The sequence below is a fragment of the Heteronotia binoei genome, chromosome 8 (assembly GCF_032191835.1).
Source record: "Heteronotia binoei isolate CCM8104 ecotype False Entrance Well chromosome 8, APGP_CSIRO_Hbin_v1, whole genome shotgun sequence".
Classification (NCBI taxonomy): domain Eukaryota; kingdom Metazoa; phylum Chordata; class Lepidosauria; order Squamata; family Gekkonidae; genus Heteronotia; species Heteronotia binoei.
In genome coordinates, this window is record NC_083230.1 from 34676711 (window position 1) to 34694137 (window position 17427).

Genomic DNA, 17427 nt, shown 5'->3' on the forward strand with positions numbered 1-17427 from the left:
GAAGTATGAGAGGAGCTCAAGTCAAGAACTGACAACAAAGTAAAAGTATCCACTGGTGCTATAGAAGGTTACTTTTTTCCTTAGGCAGGTTTTGAATCCCTTGAATTCTTTATTGAGGGCATGCTCTTTTGTGCAGCTTCTCAAAAAGAGAGGAGATTTTTAAACTTTCAGCTGTAATAGAGAAAACAATTGAAAGGAAAATAACCTGCTTTTCTTTAAAGGAATTGAAAAGGTAAGAACCCAAGAAGTTCAAAACACATCTGATTCAAGAATAAAAAGAATCTTCGAGAACTGGTGTTTTCATATTTAGTATTTGCTGCCGCATTCATGTTTCTTCTGGGGTTGCTCTATGTTGCTTGTAGTTCATATGGAATGTGTCCAGTTTTGAAGGAAAGCAGCAATTAGACTTTTGAAAGTGAAAGTGAAAATAGGTGTGGGTGTGTGTGTAAGAAAACTACTTTCTGTATTTTGAGTTCTAGTTTGTATTTTCCCTGGGTATAAGAAATACGTTAAGCATCAGAAAGGTGTTCTAAAGAAGTATCCAACAACATGTTTCTTTGATTTTTGTTATTGTCAGTACCGACCAGTTTTAATGCAACCATCTTTGCTTTCCTATTATTCTGCCCAGAACAAAGAATTTGTCTGCCGAGGACATGACTATGAACGCCTGGAGGCTTTCCAGCAACGGATGTTAAATGAATTCCCACATGCTATTGCTATGCAGCATGCCAATCAGCCAGATGAAACTATTTTTCAGGCAGAAGCACAGTGTATCCTCTTCCTGCACAGTACTAATATGCTCAAATATACTTTAGAAATATCTATTCCATTTCAACTGTTATTTCTTTAAAAGAATAATGGCGAAATAGAATGTCAGTAATATTTCAAAATTCCTTTTGATTCCATTCATTCATTTTATAATTCACCTACATTTTCTAAGGATTGGACTCTAAACAGTACACGGAGCTGTTTTTGTCATTCATAAAAATCATTGACATGAACAATGCAACTTCTTAGCCAGAGGTACAGCTTCCCTAACCTTAAAGATTACATTGGCTCCAGACAAGAATGATCAAAACCAGCTCCAGTAATTTTTTTCCTTGGTTTCTTCTTTTTCAAAAGACTGCTACTTGTTAGTTCTAAGCACACACATCACATTTCTTACAATCTAGTTGCTGCAGCAATTAGAAAATAGTTAAAATCCATTAATTACAGGGATAAAGAACAGGTTTATTATCATAAGAGGTGCCTGCCTGATTCCATTGATGGTACCTATTTGGTGAAGATTGAGAGACCTGGGATGTAATTGGGGATCCCAAAGGGTGGGTAAAAATCAGAAGAGCAAAGGAGTGGTGAATTATCAGGATTTCATAACTTCTCATCAGTAAAATATTATAGTTTAAAAGATTTTGCTAGATTTTCTGACATTTTAAAATGTTGCAAGATTAAAAAGATCCAACAAAAGAAAGAAAATTGCTGGAGTGATCTGTGTTTGAGTACCTTTTTTAGATCAGTAGGCTCTGTAAGACTTTAAAAGATTTCATTTAAAACAACGTCATTCAGGCACAAAATTTGCTGTTTTAAGAATAAATTTATTTTATGTAGCTTCATTTACTGGAATTCAAGTTTCATTGGGGTTTTAATATTTCCTTACATAAATAAATCTCACAAGCAAAGAAACTGGCCAACGTTAAGAACTGCAAGTATAAAATTTTTGGATTATTCAAGAAGCTGGTAATTTGGTGCAAATGTTTACAATGAATATTTTCCTTCATACTAAAATGACTTCTACATTTAGCTTGCATCTCTTAATATGGATTTACGTATCCTATAGAACACCAAAGCAAGTGCAATAGAACAAACTAAAAAATAGCTTCAGGAGGTAATCTAAACAGCAACCTATCAAATAAATTCCAAATATCTTTATGTGCATCTATATATTCATCCTACCCTTTTTTTTTTCAAGACGTGGGCAGTATACATGGCCACAACAATTCTAAAGATTCTACAGTATAATTCTAACGTGCTTTAGCAATGTCTTCCTTAGTAAATGAGGATACAACATTCCCAGGTAGAGAAAGAATAACTGGAAATAATTCCGCCCCCAGGTTTAAGAATGTGGCCATGCTCACAATTATGGTAGCTAAAGCCCTTTAAAATTTCAGTTTCATTTTCTCAATGTGCAATGTATTGATGGGATTGAACTTTGAAATTTGAACATACGTACAGAAACACATATTAGAATTAGGGTTGCCAATCCCCAGGTGGGGGCAGGGGATCCCCCGATTTGGAGGCCCTCCCGCCGCTTCAGGGTCGTCAGAAAGCGGGGGGAGGGGAGGGAAATGTCTGCTGGGAACTCTTATTATTCCCTATGGAGATTTATTCCCATAGAAAATCATAGAGAATTGATCTGCGGGTATCTGGGGCTCTGGAGAGCTGTTTTTGGGGGTAGAGGCACCAAATTTTCCGTATAGCATCTAGTGCCTCTCCCCAAAATACCCCCCAAGTTTTGGACCAGGGGGTCCAATTCTATGAGCCCCAAAAGAAGGTGCCCCTATCATTCATTATTTCCTATGAAAGGAAGGAATTGAAAAGGTGTGCTGTCCCTTTAAATGCGATGGCCAGAACTCCCTTTGGAGTTCAATTATGCTTGTCACAGCCTTGATCTTGGCTCCACCCCCAAAGTCTCCTGGCTCCACCCCCAAAGTCCCCAGATATTTCTTGAATCGGACTTGGCAACCCTAATTAGAATTGCCAACTCCAGGTTCAGAAATACCTGGAAATTTGAGAGTGGAGACTGGGAGGGTGGGGATTAGGAAGGGGAGGGAACTCAGTAGGGTATAATGACATACAGTCCACTTTCCAAAACAGCCATTTTCTCCAGAAGAAGTGGAATAAATGTTTTAGATAATTAAAAAAAATAAACAAGCCATCTATATAGTTTGGAGATCAGTTGTAATTCTGGGAGATCTCCAGCCCCCACCTAGAGGCTGTCAACCCTAACATGTTTGGAATGATTCTGAATTAGTCATGATTTTAAATACTCTCTTCTACTTTGAAATTTATTTAGTGCATTTTTATCTTCATGGCTCCTGTCTTTCTGTTATCCTCAAGAATATTGTGAAGAAGGTTAGATTGAGGGAGCATAACTAGCCCGAGGTCTCTCAGTAAATTTCATGGCAAGTGGGGATTTGAACTCTGTTCTCTCTAGGCCTAGACTAGCACTTGAACCTACCACACCATAATGCCATTGTTGCTGTACTTACTTGAAATGATGGCATCTCATGGGAAGGACTCAATTAAAAGAAGCAGTAAAAGCTGTGATGCCTGTGTGGTGCTTGGGTAGAGAACCATACAAAATATAATTGCTGTGGTTTCTAATGTTCATATTAGGATCTTCAAAATCTATGGAAACTTGATTTGTTATGGTTTCTGATGACTCCCAGAGACTAGAGCTCAGTGGAGGGCCTGAATGAGGCTCCAGTTTGAGTCTTCCTTAGTGTTACCAAATATGCTTTGGAAAGAGAAGATGCAACTGAGCAGCAAGGTACTGGGTGTAATGGGAACCAAACTGTGTATTGGGCTTGGCTTTTCCTGAAAAAAAGTATTTGACTTATTTTGAAAATAAGTTTTTTGGTTTTTTACCCAGGCCTGTTCTGAAGTGAACTAGTTTGACCAGCACTAGTGTGATGGTATTCTCTCACAGTCATCAGTTTTACTGATTGTAATCTAGCTTGGTTCTTAACTTGCTATGTATAGATCTTCAAATCTATGCCGTGTCGCCAATTCCAGAAAATCAGGAGGTACTGCAGAGAGAAGGCATTCCAGATAACATCAAAAGTTTTTATAAAGTAAATCATATCTGGCGATTCCGATATGATAGACCATTCCACAAAGGAATCAAAGATAAAGATAATGAATTCAAGGTATGGTTACTGTCTCATTTCTAACCAACAGAAGTTTTATTTAAATTCATTTTTCATAAGAGTATGTTGACTAAAATAAATACAGTAAACTGCATTCTTCATGGCGTCTTCAAATCACATTGGTTGGGCATGAGATCCACCCCCCCCCCCCTTTTTGTAAAGCAAACCCCTGTGCCATGTCAGAGTTGGGTTTTGCAAGTCTCACCAGTTTCAAAAGTAGTTTGCTGTTTGGAATGAACACTGGTTTCAAAGAACTCAAGTCCCAAACTTAGGGTTGCCAGGTCCCTCCTGCACCATCACTCCCATGCGCCGGCCCTGACTGTAATGCTCTGGTGTTTGGGCAAAAACTATGGTAAAACTGACTTCTGCTATAGAGTTTTTGCCTAAATAGCAGAGCATTGCCTGGACATGATGTCACTTCCTGTGTGATGCTGGTGATGAGGCCTGGGCCTTTTTCTTTCTCCAGTAAGTACCCCCCTGCCGGCCAGCTGATTGGCCACTGGGGAACAGGGCCTGGCAGTGGGGGACCCCTGACTCAGCCATGGGATCTGACAACTGTATACAAATCTCTTAAATGTTCAGCACATAATACTTCTCCTTTAGCTTAATATTTTGTATCAGCTACGGATGTTAAGTGGAAATAATGCAAATAAAATAACTCTCATTTTTTTTTTAATCTTGAAACACATTGCAAAAGGAATGGATGGTTAGTTTCTTCTGCTCATTCAAGGGGCACTTCAGCTCATGCTGATTTACACCCTCCTAGTGCTAATGCCAGCATTGCACCCTGTGCTGTTGAAAGGTCTATTGATCCCCAGGAGCTGCAGAAGGCTGTAGTAGGAAGAGGGGAAATTTCGTTCCACAAATTCTGTTCCACTCACAGTACTTAAGATACAGCCTGTTGTGGTGTTTCACATTCTGTTTTTCTAGTAAGGGAAGCAAGACCCTTGTTTTATATTAGTTTATTTGTTTATTGAGTTTCCGTGCCATGCTGACACAACGTGAAAACAGTTATACCTGTTTTTCTCTCTTGTCATTAACTTCAGTCAACTTACAGAGGAATTTATGATATTGTTATATTTCTGCCATATGTTCTTCCCCATAACAGCCATGGAATGGAAACAAACTAAATAAAATGAGATGCTGTATGAATGGGGTAGAACAGTATGCATTCTTTGTTCTGTATCGGCGAAGGAAAGAATATTATAAGTACTTTGTGTTTTGTTTTGCAGAGTTTGTGGGTGGAAAGAACCACACTGATCTTAGTGCAGAGTTTGCCTGGCATTTCTCGGTGGTTCGAAGTGGAAAAGCGTGAAGTAGTGAGTACCAGTTGGGAAGGGAAAGTCTTTATTTAAAAAAAAAAATCTGATGTGTGGGATGCTGAACTTAACTTTCTGGCCATTGTTTTCAAACAGGTACACTGGAGTCTAAAAAAACCCCAAGTAAAATATTGTGAGAATAAGCTTAGCTCTGCACAGAACTTCTAATGGGTAGAAGTTCACTCACTAAACTAAAAGAGAGACATGTACATGTGGTGGTGTAGTTTGCTTGCATTTAAAAGCAAAGTTGCATAACAGTTTGATGGAATGAAAAATGCAGTCAACACTGTGCTGTTATATATGCATACAAATAATTCCAGCAAAATATATCAACACTATGTAAATATATGATTCCTGCATCTATAGTCTCTCTCTGACTAGTTCCCACAGGAGATGGCCAGTAATCTGTTTCCATTCCTCTTGGCTCATGAAACAGCTCCTGTGGTGATCATTCGTATGCATTGTTGCGGACACCAGCATTCTATTTACTGAGGTTTTGCCTAAGAGTCAAGAGCCAGCTAGTTTCCTGAATCATCACAATCTGCTACTGTAGACTTTTTTTGGGGGGGGGAGGGGTGTTGGAGGGTACTAATGGTAATTATATATATTTTTATATCATTTAGCTCATTGGGTGAGCTCTAACTAGTAGTTAAGAGAAACAGATAGAGACAAATAGCTGTAATAAATGATATAATGCAATAATTCATAACACCCAAGGTCTCCAACCAATTAAAAACGTTGATGTCGAAGTTATTTCATACATTCTGGCTTAAACAAAATGTTCAGTATTGATATCTCAGTACATTTGGTTCAATGGAAACACTAACCCACATTTTGCAAATCTCAAGTTTTTCTCAGCATAGAAATACTTGGTTTCAAAGCCACAATGAAAATTCCAGGCACACAATAAAGTTTCCGAACTTTGTACAGAAGCAACTACCTGAGCTGCCAACTTTTCTACTCCCCAGACCTATTCAGAAATCACTATTCAGAAACTACAGTTAGTTTAAGTCATGCTTATGCCTTCAGATGAGCAAAACTAAACAGAATCAGCTCACAAATTCCTGCTTGTCTGCTAGTAATGAGAGCCAGATACCACAGGAGCAAAAAGAGGAGCCCTGCTGGATCAGACCAGTGGTCCATCTAGTCCAGCATCCTGTCTCACACAGTGGCCAACCAGTTCCTCTGGATGGCCAATAGCAGGGCAGAGAGGCTGAGACCTTCAGAAGTTGCTTCAGAGGCTTAGTGCCTCTGAATGTGGAGGTTTCCCGCAGTCACCATGGCTAGTAGCCTTTGATAGATTTATCCTCCATGAATCTATCTAAACCCCTTTTGAAGCCATCTCTGTCTGTGGCCATCACTACATCCTCTGGCAGCAAATTCCACATTTTAATCACTCTCTGTGTAAAGTAGCATTTCCTTTTGTCTGTCCTGAACCTGCTGCTCATTAGTTTAATTGGATGCCCTTAAGTTATAGTCTTTGGGAGAGGGAGAAAAATTTATCTTTGTCAATTCATGCATAATTTTAAAAACCTCTATCATGCCCCCCCCTTAGTTGTCTCTTTTCTAAACTGAAAAGTCCCAGCCTCTTCAGCCTGAGAGCCAGTTTGGTGTAGTGGTTAAGTGTGCGGACTCTTATCTGGGAGAACTGGGTTTGATTCCCCACTCCTCCACCTGCAGCTGCTGGAATGGCCTTGGGTCAGCCATACCTCTTGCAAAAGTTGTCCTTGAAAGGGCAGCTGCTGTGAGAGCCCTCTCAGCCCCACCCACCTCACAGGGTGTTTGTTGTGGGGGAGGAAGATAAAGGAGATTGTGAGCCACTCTGAGATTCTGATTCAGAGTGGAGGGCGGAATATAAATGCAATGTCATCGCCGTTGTCTTCTTTCCTCGTAGGGAAGGTGTTCCAATTTGGTTGCCTTCCTCTATACTTTTTCAAGCTCTGCAATGTCCTTGTGAAGATATGGTGACCAGAACTGTACACAGTATTCCAAATAAGACTGCATCATAGATCTATATGGGGCATTACAATATCAGCCATTTTATTCTCAATCCCTTTCCTAATAATTCCTAACACAGAATTTACCTTTTTCACTGCTGCAGCACACTGGGTTGACACTTTCATTGAGTTATCCACTATGACCCAAGATCTTTTTCCCTCTCAGTCTCAGCAAAGTCAGACCCCATTAGCCTACACATGAAGCTGGAATTTTTTTATCCCAATGTGCATCACCTTACACTTACTAACATTGAACTTCATTTGCCACATTCTTGCCCACTCACCCAGTTAGTGGAGGTCTGCTTGGAGCTCTTCACAGTCAGCTTTGGTTTTCACTGTCCTATATAATTTTGTGTCATCTTGGCCATTATACTACTCACCCCTAGTTCCAGATCATTGATGAATAAATTAAATATTACTGGCCCCGATACTGATCCTTGTGGGACTCCACTGCCCTCCATTGTGAGAACTGTCCATTTACTCCTACTCTTTGCTTCCTGTCATTTAACAAGTTTTTAATCCATAAGAGAACCTATCCTCTTATCCCAAGACTGTTAAGTATACTCAGGAGTCTTTGGTGAAGTACCTTGTCAAAAGCCTTTTGAAAGTTCAAGTATATAATGTCTACTTGGTCACCATTGTCTACATGCTTGTTCACTTTCTCAAGGAACTCCAAAAGGTTGGTGAGGCAGGACTTTCCTTTCTTGAAGCCATGCTGGTTTTCCCTCAGCAGGCTTTGTCCCTCTATGTGCCTAACAATTCTGTCTTTTATTACAGTTTCTACTGATTTGCCTGAGACAGACATTAGACTGACTGGCCTGTAATTTCCTTGTTCCCCTCTGGATTCCTTTTTAAAATAGTTGTGTGGGGTGCCACTATGCAGTGTAACTCTGTGGCCTGATGGTAGTGCTGTCAAAGAGTTTGAGATTAAGCCTCAATCCTGGGAGCTCTTATGTAGTAACAAGATTGATTACAAGAAGCCATAAGTCAAGATGCAGCTCTGGTTCAGAATGGCTTCCTAATAACCAGCATTAGATGGATGTCCAGCATTCAGACATCAAACTAAAACAGAACATAACTTCTTGAGCTGTGGTTTAATGTGACATCTGAGTGCAGCCAGGGGGTTTTCAGCACTCCAAATAAGTTTATGCCAGAAGAAGAAGCAAAAATGGGAATAATCCATTTTCTGCAAGCAAGCAGTAAGGGACTCTCAGGATTTTGAAAAGCTCTCTTTTTTCCAGACAGCTTACCATCATCAAAGTTACAGATTGGGTGGGGGGACAGATGAAAGGGCAGATATGAATTAACATCTGTTGTTATTTATATATGTGCAGAAATGTATGCAGAATACATACAGATTTATACGTGCAGAAATGATGGGTGGACTCAGCATTTATGATTTGACTGTTACCTGCAGATGACATCAGAAATAACTTCAGTGTTGTTCATACACTAGTTAGTAGCTATATTATCAGATAATCTCTGTGCACTCTCCATATTCTACCTGCCTTCATGGCTGCCAAAACATCACCAGGATGATAGTTAACTTTGCTGTGGTAAATATAACCCATTGACCTCAGAGAAGGTACTCTGAAATCTATAGTAGCTGAAAAATAGCTGTTAAATATCTGACAAATAAGCAATTTGTTGAAGCTTTTTTCCTCCTGGTCTTCAGGTGGAAATGAGTCCTCTGGAGAATGCTATTGAAGTGCTGGAAAATAAAAACCAGCAGCTGAGAACTCTGATCAGCCAGTGCCAGACTCGACAGATGCAGAATATCAACCCCCTCACAATGTGTCTAAATGGAGTAATTGATGCAGCTGTTAATGGTGGCGTTTCCAGATACCAGGAGGTAAACTATTCAAGTATATAGTTTTTGCATTTAGGATACTTTATTACTTTAAGCTGCATTTGCATAACAATATTATTATACCATTATTATTATTATATCAAATGCTATAACTAATAGCCATGGGCTGGCCCCTATGCAAATAGATAGCCAAATCCATGCTGTGCATCTAGACACAGATACAAGTAAGGTTTTTGCAAAGCTGGGAGAAATCCCAGCTTTGCAGAAAAATCTTAGGTGGTTTCTGTGAAAAACAGCACCTAATTCAGCATTTTAAAAATTAATTACACTGTCTGCACATGCAAATGCATTTCAAAAACCAAACTGCTGGCATTTGGGCATCATTTTGTTTCTTGTAGTAAAACAGGGATAGGCAGTCAGCAGCAGGAGGAGAAGGAAACAGTGAGCTGGAGGGGAAGCCCAGGCTGGTAGCAAAAAATATGATGGGAATCCCCCCCCACACACACTTTTCTTGTGTGGGGCCCCTTACTGATAGCTGTATTTAGAAATTTGTTAGAGATGAGACAACTAAGCATTTGGTGTAGTAATATGATAATAGCAGTTCCATTTGAACTCTTCCTTTTTTGTTATGTCACTCTGATATTGATGCCATAGTTGACCTCTGGAATAAAGAAATGACCTGGGCAGTGGACACAATTGCTCCCAGGTGCCTCTTCTCAAGTGAGCGAGCCCAGGTATCCCTTTGGTTTACTGAGGGACTATGGGCAATGAAAAGACAAGGGAGATGGCTCAGCACTTTGCAGATAAAATCTCTCTCTTTTTCTAACGTGGACTCTATGTTAGCACTGACAGAGTTGGATGATGTTTGGGTGCCAACTTGTCCAACTGTGTGGGATACTTTTCAGTCTGTTCAGTCTGAGGATGTGGGCAGTTTGAGGGTTACCATGTGCTTGTATGACCCTGCTCATCCTGGTTATTTTAATCTTCTGGGTGCAGGGGCTAGCTGACTTGGTTTGAGAAGTAGTTAATCTTTCCTTTAGAGAGAGGGTGGTCACCCCAGCTTTGGAACAGACTATGGTACATCTGCTTCTAAAGAAGCCTAGGAGTTCTCAGTAATTATGAACCCATCTCAAATGTTCCATTCTTGAGCAAGGTGATTGAATGGGTGGTTTGGGCAAGGCTGTCACCAATATGCAGATGGCACTCAGCTCAATCTCACACTACCAGTTGATCCCAGGGAGGCTGTAGGAACCCTGAACTGGAGAAAGTTTTGGAGTGAATGTGGGCTGCTGGAGTTGGCTTGGTTCACAGATGCATGATGCAGGAACTACACCACCTCAACCAGTCGCTGCAGCCCAATGGATACTCCCAACAAGAAATTAGAAGAGCCCTCCATCCCAGGAGACCATCCACACCAAATCCCGAGCCACACACAAATGTAGGTACAGCCTTCCTGCCCTACATAAAATCTGTCACTGACCGCATTGGCAAAATTCTCAAACGCCACAATGTTGACATAGTCTTCAAGCCCACACAACAGATCTGCCACATGCTGCGCTCGACCAAAGATATGAGAGATCCACTTTCAACCCCCGGAGTCTACAAAATACCCTGCTCCTGTGGTGCAGTCTACATTGGCACCACCCAACGCAGTATCAACACCTGTCTCACTGAACACAAGAGACACTGTCGCTTGTTTCAGCCAGAAAAATCAGCTGTAGCTGAACATACACTTCAAGAAGGAGACCACGTCATCCACTTTGAAAGAACTGAAGTCCTTTCTACGGTCTCACATTATCATACCCGCCTGAACAGAGAAGCTATTGAGATTTACAAACACCAGCACAATTTTAACAGAAAGGAAGAAGGCATTTTCATCCACCAATCTTGGTACCCAGCTCTGCAAAACACCCTACAGACTATAAATTGCAGAAAGTCACAAAACAACCAGTACATTCCACAGAACAATCAGCACAGTCAACAACCATCTTCCTTATCTTCACACCCTTTCCAACCCTCGCAGCAATTAACACAGAAAAATGGTCACATTCAACAGCCAGTTTCCTTATCACTACCCTTCCAGGAAGCCCCACCAAACAATGGGCACATCCACAAACCAATTGCCCTTTGACCACACCCCCTCCAGCCTAGAAATAGCAGCTCTCCAGCAGCCCTGGCCCCACTCAATGCACAGCAGCCAAGAAGGTCAGAGCGCCTGCTCCGGCTGCAACGCCACTGAGGATGTTCTCCGCAGCTGAGAACGAAACGTCTGGAAGGAAAACTTTCTCCAGTAGAACACGGCACTTGAGCCCGAAAGATTCTACAAACCCTAAAGATGCATGGGTACTTTCCATAGTAAGACAGGGGTATGAGAGTTAATCAAATTACCACCCGATTCCAAGGTCATCATCCCCTCACACCACACTCTCACACAGGAAATGCTCTCACTACTGAATAAGAAAGCAATAGAACCAGTACTGGCTCATCAGATAGGTTTTACTCCCGATACTTCATGGTACCCAAGATGGGTCTGTGACCTATACTAGATCTGAGAGCACTCAACAACTTCATTTTACCCAAGACGTTTCACATGACCACACTATCGCATATCCTACCTCTTCTTCAACCAAACACTGAATGGCCACCATCAACCTCCAGGATGCTTACTTCCACCTCAGTATCCGCCTGGACCACAAGAAGTATCTGAGATTTGCAATTGGTCTGGATTACTACCAGTATATAGCCCTACTATTCAGAATCTGCACCACACCCAGAGTCTTCACCAAAACCATTGTAGCGATAGCCGCACATCTAAGATTCCAGGGAGTAATTATATTTCCTTATATAGATGACTGGCTCCTGGTAGCCAAATCAAAACACCAACTGAAAAAAGGCATCAATACCATTCTTACTTTACTTCACCAACTAGGTGTGCAGGTAAACTACAAGAAGTCTCACCTACTGCCATCACAGTCAGTGCAATTTATTGGGGTCCTCCTAGATTCCAGGAGAGCAAGGGTGGAGAAACTCTCCAGAATAACCAAAGAGGTGATAGAATGGCGCTCAGTACCAGCCATTCTGATTCAAAGGCTGCTAGGTCTCATGGCAGCCACCACAGCAGTCATACCATTTGCATGGCTCAGGATGAGGCCATTACAACTATGGTTCTTGAGAAGTTTCGATGCTCTTTGATGCTCTTAGAAAAGAATTATGGAGATTCCTCCATACATCTTGCCAACCCTAATGTGGTGGACAGTCGACTCCAACCTTCTAGTGGGAGCCCCTTTCCAAAAACCGATCTCATCAGAAACTGTAACTACGGATGCGTCCCTCATGGGATGGGGTGCTTAGCACATAGACATGTCAGTGGGATCCCAATGGGAATCAAATCTCATGTAATGCCACATCAATTTTCTCCCGTTGATGGCAATATGGTTTGCTCTGAGATCTTTTCTACCAGTGCTCTGAGAGAAAACAGTAGCTATTCAGACAATACTACTGCCCTCAGCTACATAAACAGGCAGGGAGGGACAGTCTCCAGGAGCCTCTGCTAGCTGGCAATTCAATTGTGGAACTGATGTATCAGCCACTGGATCTACATCGCAGCTTCCCACATAGCAGGGGATCTTAACATGCAGGCAGATTTTCTCAGTCGTGGAGGAGCAATACTCCATGAGTGGGTGATCAATGACAAATTCCTTCATGTGGTGTTTCACAAATGGGGAACACCGGAAGTAGATGTCTTTGCCACAAGAGTGAACAAGAAATGTGCACTGTTCTGCACCCGCAACGGCAGGGATCCGGACTCTCTAGGGAGTGGTCTGCTGATTCTGTGGACAGATCTTTTCCTTCACATGTTCCCACCAATCCCCTTAATAAACAGGGTGGTACACAGACTGCTAGTACACAGAGCTTGATGTATACTAGTGACCCCATGGTGGCCATGGCAACCATGGTTTCCGATTCTACTCCACTTGAGCAGGAGCCAGTACCATCATTTTCTGGCAGCTCATGACATACTGATGGATCAAGGTGGGCTAGTGCTGCATCACGATCCTCTGTACCTGAAGCTCACAGCCTGGTTGGTCCTCTAACTCATTTCTCTGAAGAGATACAGGAGGTTATGACTAACAGTAGGAAGTTGACTACTAGAACTTCTTATCTGTGTAAATGGCAGAAGTTTCTGAGCTTTCACAGGGAGTCTGAAAGTTGGGCAAAGGATTGTCCCCTACAGACTGTGTTTGCTTTCTTGTTATCGTTACGTCAGTCACATTCTTCAATTAAAGTTTACCTCTCTGCAATATCTGCATATCATAATCAGATTCTGGGGTGGTCAATCTTTTCACACCCGGATAGCAAACTTTTTATGAAAGGAATGGTACAAATGTACCCACTTGTATCTAAAACCTCTGTTCCTTGGGACCTTCAGCTGGTTCTTACTGTGCTTACATGGAAACCCTTTGAACCTTTGGCCACATGTGGTCTACACCTTATGTCTTGGAAAACAGCATTGTTAGTGGCTATAACCTCAGCCAGGCGAGTGGGAGAACTATGTGCACTATGTCATGACCCACCATTCCTTACATTTCATGCTGAGGGAGCCACACTGAAACCTGATATCACATGTCTATCCAAGGTGGTATCATTTTTTCATCGCTGTCAGTTATCCACCTACCCACCTTCTTCTCCAGTTCTTCTAGTGAGGAAGAGCGCAAGTGGCATTTCTTAGACGTGAGAAGGGCACTCCTGTTCTACACAGATAGAACTAAACCCTTCCGTTCTTCAAACCACCTTTTTGTGTCATATACGCAAGACAGGAAAAGGTCCAAGATATCAGCACAGAGACTCTATAAATGGTTAGTTAAGTTAAATTGTGTTACTTTATGGCTAAGAAACCTCTCCCTGGACTTGTGAGGGCTCCTTCTACCAGAGCCATGGCCACATCCATAGCTTTCCTTAAGGGAGTGCCATTGCAGGATATCTGTAATGTTGCTATCTGGGCTTATCCCAACTCATTCATCAATTATGCCCTCCATGTCCATGCCAAATGGAGATCCATAGTGGGTTGTTCAGTGCTTTCTTCTGTTCAGTGATGAAGCCTGCCAGCACCCTCCTCCAGGTAGGACTTAGCTTGTTATTCTCCCAACAGTGTGAAGCACAGAGACCACAAAGAAGATAAACAGGGTGCTTATCGTAACTGATGATATTTGAGTGGCCATCTGTGCATTCACACTACATGCCCTCCTTCCCCTCTGCTGTCAGCCTTCTCTCTTAAGAGAGTTGATTAGCGGTTAGAAGGAAACTGGCGGGATATGGATGCACTCCTCTGGACATCTGCAGTGGAGTCCCTAAGCATGCCCAGTAGAAAGAGCTTGGAGCTTTAGATCACCATTGGGGTTAACGCAAGCGCCGATCATCCCAACAGTGTGAATGCACAGATAACCACTTGAAGATCATCAGTTATAGGTAAGCAACTTGGTTTTTTTTATTAACGCATGCATCTTGCACTATGTCTGTGCTTATAATATAGTTTTAATTGAAGGTTACAGAAACCTGGCTTTAAAAATAGATCAATAACAACCTGGTTATAAATGGGACCTTAGACTTTTGTTGCCATTGAAATGAACTAAGCATGTACTATAGGGCTTTCCTGAGCGCAAATATGGTTTAAGGATTTGGCTCACAGCTGTCAAAGAAATAGGATTTTTGCTTAACACTTTTGTAAGAACAGTCTACTTCAGGGGTGGCCAAACTGCAGCTCAGGAGCCACATGTGGCTCTTTCACACATACTGTGTAGCTCTTGAAGCCCCACACCCCCATTGGCTGGCTTGGAGAAGGCATTTGTCTCTTTAAATCACTTCTCCAAGTCTAGTCAGCTGGCAGCTTGGAGAACACATTTAAAGTTAAAGTTGTTTTATTTCCATCTGTCCCTCCCCAATCTATTTTCTTTCCTCCCTCCTTCCCTCCCGTCCTTGTGGCTCTCAAACATCTGATGTTCATGTCTTGCAGCTCTCAAACATCTGCCATTTATTCTACATTGCATTAAGCGAGGGTGGCCACCCCTTCAACCTAACATGGATGACCATTTGTTGTGATTGTATTTTGCTCAGGCCTTCTTTGTGAAGGAGTACATCCTGACCCACCCAGAGGATGGTGAGAAGATCACCTGCCTGAGAGAACTGATGCTTGAGCAGGTAAAGCCATGGCCACTTGTTGTCTGTCATCACTAGTTGGCATGTGACCAGGAAAAAAGAAGCATAATACTGAAAATTCATATTACAAGTGTTTAGTGAGAAGTGGACTTTGTAGAAATAATATTCAGAATTGTGCAGTGATAGGGGTGAACAACCAAACTAAGTCTTTCTAATCATTCAAATCATTTTACCTTTTTTAAAAATACAACCATACATTGAAGAGTGGGTTAAAGGCAGAACTTACAGTGTGCAGCTGTATGTGCAAATATTTTAATATTGTGGATCTTTATTTTCTTGCAACTTTCCAACAAAAAGCATACATGATTATCTTCTCCATCTTCATCCACACCATAATATTAGGCTAAGTGGGAATAACTGCCACTTATTTTGCTTCATGGCTCAAGGAGAGGCAGGAACCTGGGTCTTCCCAGTCCTGGTCCATTATTCTAGCCATTAATCCCATCAGTTTTTCTTCATAGGCTGTGTGAGATAATACTTAAAATAATCATGGATAATAATTCCCTAATGGTGGTGGCCAAATGGAGTGCTCCCATTGGCTGACAGGTTCAGTCAACAAACCATTGGCCCATCATGCATCAGTCACCACCCCCAGTTCTTATTGGCTGACTCCCCTGTCCTTCACCTACTGCAAGCCCAGGAACACTGAACAAACCACCAAAATAGTCTTACCTCAGAGATAACATCTCCAATGCTCCTGTGTCTTCTCCATCAACCGTCCTCTGAAAGGGCTGCCACTCTACTGTGGCCTCATGAAGCATTTCTTCAGAGGCCATGATGGCCACCTCTTTCCTGTCACTCCCTCCTCCCCCTAGCCTCCTCCCAGGACAGACGAGGATTGGGCCACTGGGAAAGCTGCTAGGCAACCAAAGTTGCTTTTGTCAGTAAAGGGAGAGGCCTCAGCTGAATAGAATGCCATAGAGTCCACCTTCCAAAGTAGTTATGTTCTCCAGGAAGGAGGAGATCTGTTGTCTGGAGTTCAGTTGTGATCCCAGGAGATCTTTAGGTTTCACCTGGAGGTTGGCTACCCTATGCCTGACAGCTCCCTCTGGGTGACTTGATACCACCTGACTGGCATGACTTAACTAGGTCTGGCTGTTTGCTCCATTCAGCAGCAACCTCCCTATGACAGCTAGTGTGACTTAGCAATTGCCAACTCCAGGTTGGGAAATTCCTGGAGATTTGAGGGGTGGAGAGGGTAGGGTTTAAGTAAGGGTGAGACCTCACACAGCTACAATGCCTTGGACTCCACCCTCCAAATCAGCCATTTCCTCCTGGGGAACCACTGTTGCCAATCACCAGGTGAGGGCTGGAGACCACTCAGAATTACATCTGCTCTCCATATGGCAGAGATCAGCTCCCCTTGAGGCGGGGAGGAGTGAATGCCTTCACTTGGGTGGGTGGGAAGATAGCAAGGGGGAGCACTCAGCCAGAACCTCTTTCTAGAGCCCATTGTATTTTCCCTCACAATCTAAAATAAATATTCTCAGTATTCTAAAGCTAGGATCAAAGGAAATTTGAACCAATTTTATTTGAAGTTTGCACTTTTAAGATTATGTAGCATTTATTCTGCCCTTTCTTAATATGTGGATTTCTAAATATGTATTTCTGTTTAGAATAGCAATAGATTTATGCAGCTCATCCCTTCAAATTTCCCTGTTGTTCATTAAACTTAAATGCAATCATGGTGTTTAGAAATTGTATATGGGCTGACATTTAGCTCTGGCAAGCATTGCTCTCTATGGAACATTTAGCTCTGGCAAGCATTGCTCTCTATGGAACAATGATCTATCTGTATAGACTGTACAGTTCCATTAGAATCATAGAGCTGGAAGGGACATCCAGGTTCCACCCCCTGCACAATGCAGGAAATTCACAAATACCTTCCCCCACATACCTGCAGTGACACCTGCTCCACGTCCAGAAGATTGGGGGAGGGGGGAATCTCCAGGATTCCTGGCCAAACTGTCCTGGAGCAAATGTGACCCCAAAATGGTGATCATTTCCCTGTAAGAAAGGGCCACATTAAGCACTGATGCCACCCTTCTTGCGCTCCCTCTCATGATCTGCTAGAAGTGTAAACACAGTGCCTTCATAGTTGTTTGGATTATGGTCTTAGATATATAGCATTAATAGCTGTAATTTCTGACATTAAAACAAAA

General features: G+C 42.1%; 1 protein-coding gene across 8 annotated transcripts in view; it reads left to right on the plus strand.

The window, feature by feature from the left end:
• The window catches only part of DOCK4 (dedicator of cytokinesis 4), a 434871-nt gene that overhangs the window by 390526 nt on the left and 26918 nt on the right, over window positions 1–17427 (plus strand). For all 8 annotated transcript variants that reach the window (XM_060244887.1, XM_060244888.1, XM_060244891.1 and 5 more), the window contains 5 exons: window positions 629–770; window positions 3760–3926; window positions 5159–5245; window positions 8918–9094; window positions 15164–15247. In XM_060244887.1, the coding sequence (XP_060100870.1) occupies window positions 629–770; window positions 3760–3926; window positions 5159–5245; window positions 8918–9094; window positions 15164–15247 (657 nt within the window). The remainder of the gene's footprint in view (window positions 1–628; window positions 771–3759; window positions 3927–5158; window positions 5246–8917; window positions 9095–15163; window positions 15248–17427) is intronic.